General features: G+C 42.9%; 1 protein-coding gene across 1 annotated transcript in view; it reads left to right on the top strand.

The window, feature by feature from the left end:
• LOC115189383 (NACHT, LRR and PYD domains-containing protein 12) overlaps positions 1–13,055 on the top strand; it is a 79,936-nt gene that overhangs the window by 59,779 nt on the left and 7,102 nt on the right. The window contains exons 7-12 of the mRNA XM_029747953.1: positions 10,141–10,314; positions 10,594–10,767; positions 10,847–11,020; positions 11,284–11,457; positions 12,095–12,141; positions 12,275–12,833. Of these exons, the coding sequence (XP_029603813.1) occupies positions 10,141–10,314; positions 10,594–10,767; positions 10,847–11,020; positions 11,284–11,457; positions 12,095–12,141; positions 12,275–12,833 (1,302 nt within the window). The remainder of the gene's footprint in view (positions 1–10,140; positions 10,315–10,593; positions 10,768–10,846; positions 11,021–11,283; positions 11,458–12,094; positions 12,142–12,274; positions 12,834–13,055) is intronic.

Here is a 13,055-nt window from a genome sequence, read left to right as displayed (position 1 = left end):
GCCATCTCCTGTGATTACCTTTAGTTCCAGCCATCTCCTGTGATTACCTTTAGTTCCAGCCATCTCCTGTGATTACCTTTAGTTCCAGACATCTCCTGTGATTACCTTTAGTTCCAGCCATCTCCTATGATTACCTTTAGTTCCAGCCATCTCCTGTGATTACCTTTAGTTCCAGCCATCTCCTGTGATTACCTTTAGTTCCAGACATCTACTTTGTTTACCTTTAGCTAGCATTATTTGTTTTAGCCAAGGCCAGTGTGAGTCCTTTAGAAATAACCACACACGCTCTTGGTTAAAACAAGCCATAGCTTAAAGTGCTTTAGCCCATACACTATGCTGTGCCGTTCCTGCTCTATATGAAACAGCGTTATTAAACCACCTTATTAAACCACCTCAACTGGAATCCTAACTGTCTGTCATCTGAGCACCAGCACCTGGGAGAGAACACATGAAGTGATAAGAACCTTCTAAGAATATCCATTCCAACAGGTCCTCCACTTCATTGGGGATAGTACCAGATATTATCATCAGGTTAAACATAAGGGTTAATGATTAATGACATCTAACACATCACAGATAGTAAATTGTTGGTACAAGACATCTAACACATCACAGATAGTAAATTGTTGATACAAGCCATCTAGCACATCACAGATAGTAAACTGTTTATACAAGACATCTAGCACATCACAGATAGTAAACTGTTGATACAAGCCAAATGGACTATGCACTACAGGTAGGCCTATGTGAATAATGTAAAAGCATGATGGCAAAAAGCCTCACAAGTAGACCATTTGGAAAGCTGTTATGAATATGTTCCTTTATTATGGCTAATGCCTGGCCAGGATGAGGAAGACATCCTACCCATTGCTGTTGAAGCAGCTTTCCTTGGTTATAGTAGGGTATGGGCAGCCTACTGAGTTATAGTAGGGTAAGGGTAGCCTACTGAGTTATAGTAGGGTAAGGGCAGCCTACTGAGTTATAGTAGGGTAAGGGCAGACTACTGAGTTATAGTAGGGTAAGGGCAGACTACTGAGTTATAGTAGGGTAAGGGCAGACTACTGAGTTATAGTAGGGTAAGGGTAGACTACTGAGTTATAGTAGGGTAAGGGCAGACTACTGAGTTATAGTAGGGTAAGGGCAGACTACTGAGTTATAGTAGGGTAAGGGTAGACTACCGAGTTATAGTAGGGTAAGAGTAGACTACTGAGTTATAGTAGGGTAAGGGCAGACTACTGAGTTATAGTAGGGTATGGGTAGCCTACTGAGTTATAGTAGGGTAAGGGCAGACTACTGAGTTATCGTAGGGTAAGGGTTAGACCCAGAGGTCTAAGGCACTGCATGCAGTGATGAGGTGCCACAACAGGGGCCTCCTAGGTGGCCCAGAGGTCTAAGGCACTGCATGCAGTGATGAGGTGCCACAACAGGGGCCTCCCAGGTGGCCCAGAGGTCTATTGCTTTTATTTACTTTGCTGCTCTTTTGCACACCAGTATCACTACTGACACACCACCATCTGCTCATCATCATCTGCTCATCTATCACTCCAGTGTTATTCTGCTAAACTGTAATTACTTCGTTACTATGGCCTATTTATTGCCTTACCTCCTCATGCCATTTGCACACACTGTATATAGACTTTCTTTTTTTCTATTGTGTTATTGACTGTACGCTTGTTTATGCCATGTATAACTGTGTGTTTGTCATGCCCTGACCTGAGAGAGAGGGTTTGTTTCTCTATGTGGTTAGGTCAGGGTGTGGTGTGGGCATTCTATGATGTCTATTTCTTTGTTTTGGGCCGAGTATGGTTCCTAATCAGAGGCAGCTGTCTATCGTTGTCTCTGATTAGGAACCATACTTAGGCAGCCTTTCCCCCCCACCTGTAGTTGTGGGATCTTTATTTTGTACTGCTTGTTAAGCCTACAAGACGTTACGGTCGCATTCATTGTTTATGCCTTTTGTTTGTAGTGTTCTGAGGTAAATAAAATATGATGAACACTTACCACGCTGCGCTTTGGTCCACTCCTTTAGACGATCGTGACAGTGTTGTTGTTTCTGTCTCACTGCTTTGCTTTATCTTGGTCAGGTCGCAGTTGTAAATGAGAACTTGTCCACAACTGGCCTACCTGGTTAAATACAGGTGAAATAAATAAAACAATAAAAAGACACTGCAGTGCTGAGGTGCCACTAGAGCCTGGGGATTGATCCAAGGCTGTGTCACAGCCGGCCGGGAGCTCCAAAGGGCAGTGCACATTTGGCACCAGCGCTGTCTGGGTTAGGGGCTGGGTGGCTTTCCTTGGCTCAAATGAATGTCACATTTTACTTTTGTAGCAGGGTTGGAGAATTAACATGGCAGGTTAGGATAATTAACATGGCAGGATGGGAGAATTAACATGGCAGGATAGGAGAATTAACATGGCAGGATAGGAGAATTAACATGGCAGGTTAGGAGAATTAATATGGCAGGTTAGGATAATTAACATGGCAGGTTAGGATAATTAACATGGCAGGTTAGGATAATTAACATGGCAGGTTAGGAGAATTAACATGGCAGGTTAGGATAATTAACATGGCAGGTTAGGAGAATTAACATGGCAGGATAGGAGAATTAACATGGCAGGTTAGGAGAATTAATATGGCAGGTTAGGAGAATTAACATGGCAGGTTAGGAGAATTAACATGGCAGGTTAGGATAATTAACATGGCAGGTTAGGATAATTAACATGGCAGGTTAGGAGAATTAACATGGCAGGTTAGGATAATTAACATGGCAGGTTAGGAGAATTAACATGGCAGGTTAGGATAATTAACATGGCAGGTTAGGAGAATTAACATAGCAGGTTAGGAGAATTAGGTTAAGGTTAGGAGAATTAACATAATAGGTTAGGAGAATTAGGTTAAGGTTAGGAGAAGGGTTAGGGCTAAAATGCAATAAATGTCAACTTGTTAATCTGACAAAAGCTGGACCCCTTCTAGCCATAACCTGTTTCCTCCAACACATTGATACGGCTGACTTTCTGGTTAAGTGAGTAGTGTGTTAAGAAGTAGTCAGCTTGGCAGGTCATGTTTCGGAGGAACCAAGTCACCGCCAAATTATAGTGATTGGATTGCATAGTAACTATTTAAGTTATCACACACACACACACACACACACACACACACACACACACACACACACACACACACACATCAAAACAAACAAACTGTCAATAATGACTGCAAAGGGGAGATGTCAGTCACTCACAGGGTGATATAAAGTAAACCAACTGGTTCCTACAGAGAGGAGGTGTTTCAGCAAAATACTTTGTAACTCGACTCTCCCTTCAGTATCAGTGCTGATTCTCCCTTCAGTTCACAAGACAGCAAGATGGAGAGCAGAGATCAACACAGAGGGGAGAAATAGATCATTACTGTAAGTTGCTGTCGTGTGTGTGTGTGTGTGTGTGTGTGTGTGTGTGTGTGTGTGTGTGTGTATATGTGTTTGTCCCAATCATCTCGCCTTCCTTCAAAAGTGTGCACTTGTTCACTTATTTTCACTGATTATAAATAGTCCAGGCAATATGTGCTTTTTTATAAAAGCATGAAACTTGGTACAGTTTGGGACCCTGAACACTGTGTTATTATGTTTAGTTCAGCAGATATGGTAAATCAATTGTCAGGTAATGGTGGAATGGAAAATGGCCAACGGTAATGTCACGTCCTGGCCAGTATATAAGGTTAATTGTTTTGTAGTTTGGTCAGGGCGTGACAGAGGGTATTTGTTTTATGTGGTTCAGGGTGGTGTGTTTGGTTTAAGGGTGTTTGATTTAGTATTTCCGGGGTTTTGGTTTATAGTCTATGTGTATGTATTTCTATGTCTAGTCTGGTGAGTGTGTTTCTATGTTGGTTAATTGGGGTTGGGACACTCAGTTGAAGGCAGGTGTTGTCTATCTGCCTTTGATTGAGAGTCCCATAATTAAGGGTGTGTTTGTGTTTTGTGGGTGATTGTTCTGTGTTCAGCCCTAGGCTTTGCCAGACTGTTTTGTTGTTCGTTCGTTTTCGTGGTTTGTTTGTTTTGGAGTGTTCTTTTGATTGTTAAATAAAAGTCAAAATGAGCATACACGTACCTGCTGCGTATTGGTCTACCTTTTCCGACGATGATTTCGTTATATCGTCAGAAGACGAAGACGACAACCGTGACAGAATCACCCACCACTCAAGGACCAAGCAGCAGAGGAAGGAGCGGAGGAAGTTCGAAGTGGACAAACAAGAGCGATGGACTTGGGAGGAGATCTTGGAGGGAGAAGGCTCCTACACTTGGGAGGAGATCCAAGCAGGGAAAGATCGCCTGCCTTGGAAACAGGTGGTACGCGAGAGAGAGGAAAGGAGTAAGGCGGGCATGGACCGGGAACGTTTCCGAGGGACAAGACTGGCGTTGAAGCACGAGAGGCACCCCCAAGAAATATTTACAGATGGCATACAAGTTTGTTATTAAGGCACATCAAAGTTCACTTGTTCGCGAAGGCATTGAGGCAAAAAAAATGCATTTTGATAAAAAAATATTTTTTTACTTTCCAAAGGCTCTCCTGTGAAGTCATGACTTGCGACATACACCTAGTTTCCTGAATCGGGTAACTGTTTAGTGTATGACAAGGAGTGGTGTGACGTAGAAGTCCGTCACTGGCCTCGGGCAGCATTTGGTACTTTAACGCACACACACATTCGTCACTCCTCCCTGCTCCATTATCAGATATGTTAACAATGTGGGTCGACACACAAGTTAACTTCTCTATCTTAGTACATACATTTCACACTTACTTCAGTAACCGGTTAGGGTATAAAGAAATAAACAGACAAGTGTTCATATTTAATATAAGCAATATTTATTATACTTAGATGTTATGGATGAGCGCGTTGTTTGTTCTGTTCCCCTCACTCTCCATCTCTGTAGCTTCCGGGTATGCTGGATAAGGACCCGAGCTAAGGGAATTGGGCTTACTTTGTAGTGCCTGTCCGGAATGGCTCATTAATGTAAATGGGCATATTGAAAGACACTGTCAGTAGTGATGTAATTTTGTAAATGTTATATTGTGATGTTGTTTCATAAACGTGTTGCAATGTATATATTTTGGTATGTTTAGATAAATGGAAACTGTAGGTTGAATAGGTAATTACTTAATTAATTAGTGTTAATTGGTCTGAGGGGAGGGGCTACCCCTACAAAAGGAGCCTCTCTTTCAGTTCATGGAGAGGCATTTTGGATTGAGCTGTGGGTGGGGCAGCATTGTTTTTAAGCTGTCCCATAAGGTATATGTTTGATGGCAGTACTGTTGTTTTTGTTCCGGAATCCCTATGTAAATAAACACCCTTGCACAGAAGAACTTTTGCGGCTATGCCATCTTTTTCTTTTTATGGAGGTTAGGTTTTCCAGTTTAGCCTTCTGGCCTACTCTACGTGACAAGTGGCATGATGTCACAAACAGACAGGCTAGGGAGCTGGGCCTTCTGCCAGGGAACTCCCACTCCTTCAGAAAGTAAACAAACAAACAGGCTAGGGAGCTGGGCCTTCTGCCAGGGAACTCCCACTCCTTCAGAAGGTAAACAAACAGACAGGCTAGGGAGCTGGGCATTCTGCCAGGGAACTCCCACTCCTTCAGAAAGTAAACAAACAGACAGGCTAGGGAGCTGGGCCTTCTGCCAGGGAACTCTCACTCCTTCAGAAAGTAAACAAACAGACAGGCTAGGGAGCTGGGCCTTCTGCCAGGGAACTGACACTCCTTCAGAAAGTTAACAAACAGACAGGCTAGGGAGCTGGGTCTTCTGCCAGGGAACTGACAGTCCTTCAGAAAGTAAACAGACTGGCTTCAGCTGTGGGCATGGCGGTGCAGACAAGTTTGCGAAAAGGGGAACAGCTGGCCGTTGGGGTGGAACTTTGGCTTGGAACCGTGAAGCTTACACCGGAGTAGTAGATCCAGGTGTTGTATTTACATAAAATGAAGAGGTCTGGTTCATGATACGTGAGTTAAGGTTAAACTGACAACCTGACAGGGTTGGTCTGTAACATCACCTATTCTATGGAAACATACAGACAATCACATAGGACAATGTTTCCTCGACATAAGAAACATCTTATAGAATGAGGAGTAGGTAAAGACATGACAGATTATAGACTGTCTTAGTTTGTCAGTAACTGTCTGAATGGAGGAGTAGGTAAAGACATGACAGATTACAGACTGTCTTAGTTTGTCGGTAACTGTCTAAATGCAGTAGGTAAAGACATGGCAGATTATAGACTCTGTTAGTTTGTCAGTCACTGTCTGAAAAGAGGGGTAGGTAAAGACATGACAGATTATAGAAAGTGGACTGAGGATATTCTGATGATTGTTTGACTACAATTGTGACTTTATTACTGTTCTTTACTCTGTAACAGCTGACCTTTCTAACTCTGTAGAGGCCAGAACTTTGGTTGACCTCCCTACAACCTCTAGGGTTAATGTTTACAGAACATTTATTACTGTTCTTTACTCTGTAACAGCTGACCTTTCTAACTCTGTAGAAGCCATAACTTTGGTTTACCTCCTTGCAAGTCTCTAAGGTTAATGTTTACAGAACATTTATTGCTGTTTTATCAGGGTATAAAGGTCTGCCTACCTCGCCCAGGGTACCAGCCTGTCAGTTAGACATGTTCTCTGCTTGTGCTGGGTGGTACTAGCAACGCACAGAAATATTGACGGTTTGGTTATTTCTTATTATAGCTCAGTGAACTGTGATTTACATCTAAAATGAGTCTCTCTGGGGAGAGAGAGAAGGAGACTACTGCCTCTAAAACGAGTCTCTCTGGGGAGAGAGAGGAGGAGACTAATGCTTCTAAAGTGACTCAAGACACCAGTTCTGAGAGGTAAGAGATTAATTGTAAAATGTACAGTTCTCTTAAAGATATAAAACACATTTTTAAGAAAAGTGTTGCCAAGTTCATTTAAGTCCGAAAATCTACTGACCAAATGGTAACTGTTGCTTTAAAAAGAAACTTTAGGACTTCTAAAAGTTCCATTATACAGTTGTTAAAACAAAGTAGATGAGGTATTGATGAGATATTGATGAGGTGATCTGTCTCCCTGTTTTGTTCAGTGTCCAGAAGCCCAGAGCAGAGTCCCCTATAACCAGCCTGCTATCAATGCAGAGTGATCAGCCACCTGCTTTCAGCCAGGGACCATTACCAGATGACAATAAGGAAGTGGAGAGTTTGGACAGTGAAGATGCATTAAAGATCACAGACAACCTTCTGGACAGAAGAAGTAAGACTGTGTTTCATACAATATTACAAAGAACGGTACAAAGGCCCTTTATAAAACACACACACAAACTAATGAGTCCCAACTCTCATTGTTTTCCTACAGGTCAAACTCTGCTGACAGTCCAACAAGACATTAAGGCTAAACTGAAACACAAGTATCAACACATATCTGAAGGAATTGGACACCATGGAAACCAAAGTCTGTTAAAGGACATCTACACAGAGCTCTACATCACAGAGGGTGGAAGTGGAGGGCTCAATAATGAACATGAGGTTAGACAGATAGAGATGGCATCCAAGAAACAAACCACACAAGAGACACCAATCAAATGCAACGACATCTTCAAGCCTTTACCTGGACAAGACAAACCTATCAGAACTGTGCTGACGAAAGGAATCGCTGGCATTGGAAAAACAGTCTCTGTGCAGAAGGTCATCCTTGACTGGGCAGAGGGAAAAGCAAATCAGGACGTTCATTTCATGTTTCCTCTTCCTTTCCGTGATCTGAACCTGAAAAAGGACCAATACAGTCTGATGCAACTTCTTTCCCACTACTTCCCAGAGCTGAAAGAGATTGACAGCATTGAAGATGGTGAAACCAAAACTGTTTTCATTTTTGATGGTCTGGATGAGTGTCGACTTCCTCTAGACTTCAAAAACAATGAGAAGTGCTGTGATGTCACGAAGCCAACCTCAGTTGATGTGCTGCTGACAAACCTCATCAGGGGGAATCTGCTTCCCTCTGCTCTCCTCTGGATAACCTCACGGCCTGCAGCAGCCAATCAGATCCCTCCTGAGTGTGTTGACCAGGTGACAGAGGTACGAGGGTTCAATGATCCACAGAAGGAGGAGTATTTCAGGAGGAAAATCCCAGATCAGAATCTGGCCAATAAAATCATTAAACACATGAAGACATCAAGGAGCCTCCACATCATGTGCCACATGCCAGTCTTCTGTTGGATATCAGCCACTGTCCTCGAGATGATGCTGAAAGAGGCAGAGAAGGATGAAGTCCCCAAAACTCTGACCCAGATGTACTCACACTTCATGCTCATCCAAATCATTGTGAAGAACAGGAAGTACAACAAAACCACAGAGACAAACCCAAAGGAACTGTCTCAGTCAGACAAAAAGATGATCCTGAAACTGGCAAAGCTGGCTTTCCAACAGCTGCAGAAGGGCAACCTGATCTTCTATGAGGAGGACCTGAGAGAGTGTGGCCTTGATGTCACAGAGGCATCAGTGTACTCAGCATTGTGTACAGAGATCTTTAAAGAAGAATCTGGGCTGTACCAAGACAAGGTCTACAGCTTTGTGCATCTGAGCATTCAGGAGTTTCTAGCAGCAGTGCATGCTTTAGAATCATGCCTGGACAAGAAGGAAATTGTTTTCCCCCCCAAAGCAGTCACTAGTGATGATGATGAGGAGGAGGAGGAGATTGATGATAAGCAGGATGAGGAGGAGGAGAAGGATGACGAAGATGAGGATGATGATGACGACAATGATGAAGAGAAGTCTTTCCAGTTGTCTGACTTACACAGGAGAGCAGTGGACGAGGCCTTGAAGAGTGACAATGGACACCTGGACCTGTTCCTCCGCTTCCTTCTGGGACTCTCACTGGAGTCCAATCAGAATCTGTTACGAGGCCTTCTGACACAGACAGGAAGTACAACACAGACCAATGAGGAAACAGTTGAGAGAACAGTCAGGTACCTTTCAGACAAGATCGAAAGGGAATCCTCACCAGAAAGGATCATCAACTTATTCCACTGTCTGAATGAACTTGGTGCCAACTCTCTGGTTGAAGACATGCAGACCTCCCTGCGATCAGGAACTCTTTCAGAAACAGAGCTTAAACCTGACCAATGTTCAGCCCTGGCCTACCTGTTACTGATGTCAGAGGAGGTGCTGGAGGAGTTTGACCTGAAGACATACAATACAACAGAGGAAGGTTATCAGAGGTTGCTGCCGGTAGTGAAAACCTGCAAGAGAGCACTGTAAGTTCTGTTATTGAGTTGATGTATACAGTGTCATTATAATGAAGGATATGTATATCTAACAGATTATCTCCTCTCTCCAGATTGGATCACTGTAAACTTGCATATGAATCCTGTGAGACTCTGGCCTCAGCTCTGCAGACACCAAACTCCCCCCTGAGAGAACTGGACCTCAGCAACAATGACCTAGGAGACAGAGGAGTGGAGCTGCTCTGTGTTGGACTAACCAGTCCACTCCGCAACATACAGACACTAGTGTGAGTTAAATATCTTCAGTATCCACTGTCTTTATATGTAAGGGTCCTGTGTGTAGCTGGTGTAGAGAGTCAGGAGCAGGACAGCCGATATGAGTAATCAACGTTCTTTTACTCAAAAAGACAAATATACAAAGTATAATCACGAGCCCACAAATACGGACCGAATACAACAAACAATCACTCACAAACAAACATGGGGAACAGAGGGTTAAATAATAAACAGGTCATTGGGTGAGTGAAACCAGGTGTGTAAGACTAAGACAAAACAAATGGAAAATGAAAAGTGGATCGGCGGTGGCTAGAAGGCCGGTGACGTCGACCGCCGAACGCCGCCCGAACAAGGAGGGGGACCGACTTCGGTGGAAGACATGACAATATAGTGTTTATATATTTCTAGTTATTTAGTTTTTAACATTATTTGAACATCTTGGGAAATACATACGCAGACACATACATACAATGTGATAAATATATGAAACTAAGGTTAAATATCTTTAGTGAGTTAGTATGTTTTTAACATTGGTTCATAATGTCCTTCAGTTATTGTCTTAATGCATCTCATTATTCTTAAAGCAATAAATATTTAACAGTGTATCGACATATCTCCTCTCTCCAGACTAGCTGGCTGTAAACTCACATATGAATCCTGTGAGTCTCTGGCCTCACCTCTGCAGACACCAAACTCCCCCCTGAGAGAACTGGACCTCAGCTACAATGACCTGGGAGACAGAGGAGTGAAGCTGCTCTGTGTTGGACTAACCAGTCCACTCTGCAACATACAGACACTAGTGTGAGTTAAATATCTTCACTATCCACTGTCTTTATAGTGTTTATATATTTGTAGTAATTATGTGTTATTATGTTTTTAACATTATTTGAACATCTTGGTAAATATGCAGAAAAATACATACGATGTGATAAATTTATCAAACTAAGGTTAAATATCTTGAGTGAGTTAGTATGTTTTTAACATTGGTTAATCATGTCCCTGTGTTATTGTCTTAATGCATCTCATTATTCTTAAAGCTTTGCATATTTAACAGTGTATCGACATATCTCCTCTCTCCAGACTGGATCACTGTAAACTCACATATGAGTCCTGTGAGACTCTGGCTTCAGCTCTGCAGACACCAAACTCCCCCCTGAGAGAACTGGACCTCAGCTACAATGACCTGGGAGACAGAGGAGTGGAGCTGCTCTGTGTTGGACTAACCAGTCCACTCTGCAACATACAGACACTAGTGTGAGTTAACTATCTTCAGTATGAGTTATTAAGTGGATGTTTTAAACATGTGTTAATCATGTGCTCTTCTGCCCTCTAGTCTAGGTCAGTGTGGTCTGACAGAGGGTTGCTGTTCAGATCTGGCCTCAGTCCTGAGTTCACCCAACTCACAACTGAAACAACTGGAGCTGAGAGACAATGACCTGCAGGACTCAGGAGTTACACTGCTGTCTGCTGGACTGGAGGATCCAGACTGTAAACTACACACACTGGGGTAAGTACAGCTGTTTCAGTCAGGTCTGTACTGAGCTGAGATACACTGCTGTCTGCTGGACTGGAGGATCCAGACTGTAAACTACACACACTGGGGTAAGTACAGCTGTTTCAGTCAGGTCTATACTGAGTTTAGTAAAACAAATACTCTGAAAATCTGATGTTTCATGACAATGTTTGTGTCATGGACAAATGTATTGGTGTCCTACAAGATGGTTGACACAAGTACACCAACCTAGACAGCTGTTGTGTGTCTCTCTGTAGGCTGTCTGGCTGTCTGGTCACAGAGGAGGGCTGTGCTGCTCTGTCTTCAGCTCTGAGGTCAAACCCCTCCCACCTGAAAGAGCTGGACCTGAGCTACAATCACCCAGGAGACTCTGCAGGAGGACTGCTTTCAGCTGCTCTGGTGGATCCCACATATAAACTGATGAAGCTGAAGTAAGTCAGAATAGATGTCCTAATAGTGTGAGCAGTGGTTGTGTCATATGTAGTGTAGTAGGGTCAGTAACATGAGGACATGATGGTAGAATTAAGGGGAAGTTTACTCAGCAGGCTGAGCACTCCAACACAGCATACATCATCACCAAATGAATACTCTTCTTCTGCATCTCTGATATCCTGTTGGAATTGTACTCCGTTCTGTATGCAGTAGGTAGGATAGAATACCTGTATGTCTCTAGTAATGAATTGTACTCCGTTCTGTATGCAGTAGGTAGATTAGAATACCTGTGTCTCTAGTAATGAATTGTACTCTGTTCTGTATGCAGTAGGTAGGATAGAAGACCTGTATGTCTCTAGTAATGAATTGTACTCTGTTCTGTATGCAGTAGGTAGGATAGAATACCTGTATGTCTCTAGTAATGAATTGTACTCCGTTCTGTATGCAGTAGGTAGGATAGAATACCTGCATGTCTCTAGTAATGAATTGTACTCCGTTCTGTATGCAGTAGGTAGGGTAGAATACCTGTATGTCTCTAGTAATGAACTTGGATAGTGCACCAGAACACAACAATATGGTTTAAATGTTGACTGCTTTATTAGGTCTTGGTCAGTCAATAACCTGTTTCTCCTACAGTGTGGATCATGGTGGAGAGTGCTGGCTGAAATCAGGGCTGAGGAAATGTAAGTCTCTTCAATCCTAATTACCTGCATATTCAGAACTACAGTAACATAGTAACTAATCAATACTTGTTCTGTTCCTACAAAACAACATTTTATAAGATGTGGTTTGATTAAACTCTCCTTTTATCTACAGACGCCTGTCATCTCACCTTGGATCCAAATACAGCAAACCCAAACCTGATACTGTCTGAGGGGAACAGGAAGTTGACGTTGGTGGAAGAGAAGCAGCATTATGAAGACCATCCAGACAGATTTGACTATCATTCCCACGTTCTCTGCAGAGAAGGCTTGTCTCGATCTCGTTATTACTGGGAGGTGGAGATGGATGGTGACATGGCTGACATTGGTGTGGTGTACAAAGGAATGAACAGGAAGGGAGAGGAGGTTGACAGTAGGACTGGACTCAATAGGAAGTCCTGGTGTTTATACTGCAATGATAGTAGTTATGACTTTTACCATGCTGGAGTCAGCAGTATCATCCCTCATCCTGGTTCTAATAGAGTTGGTGTGTATCTGGACTGGCCAGCTGGTACTTTGTCCTTCTATAGTGTGTCCTCCTCTGGTACACTGACACACCTTTACACAGAACACACCACATTCACTGAACCCCTCCATCCTGTATTTGGGTTTGAGGTTAACTCCACCTCCTCCTCAGTGACCCTGTGTCAGATAGATGACCAACACATTCAGAGGTGAGTCATAGCAATGTTTTATCATTTGTTTCCTCTGGAATGAATGTGTTCTTTTGGACCTACAGGCAGTTAGATTAGTAGTAGTGGTGTGTTTTAATGTGTTCTGTTGGACCTACAGGCAGTTAGATTAGTAGTAATGGTGTGTTTTAATGTGTTTGTATGCACCCTACATAAGGAGCTGGTCTGTCACCCTTTGTATTGTTAAGAAGACTGTATGTATGC

The sequence above is a fragment of the Salmo trutta genome, unplaced genomic scaffold (genome assembly GCF_901001165.1).
Source record: "Salmo trutta unplaced genomic scaffold, fSalTru1.1, whole genome shotgun sequence".
Lineage (NCBI taxonomy): Eukaryota > Metazoa > Chordata > Actinopteri > Salmoniformes > Salmonidae > Salmo > Salmo trutta.
Note: the sequence above shows the minus strand (reverse complement) of the source record. Positions and strands in the feature narration are given on the sequence as shown.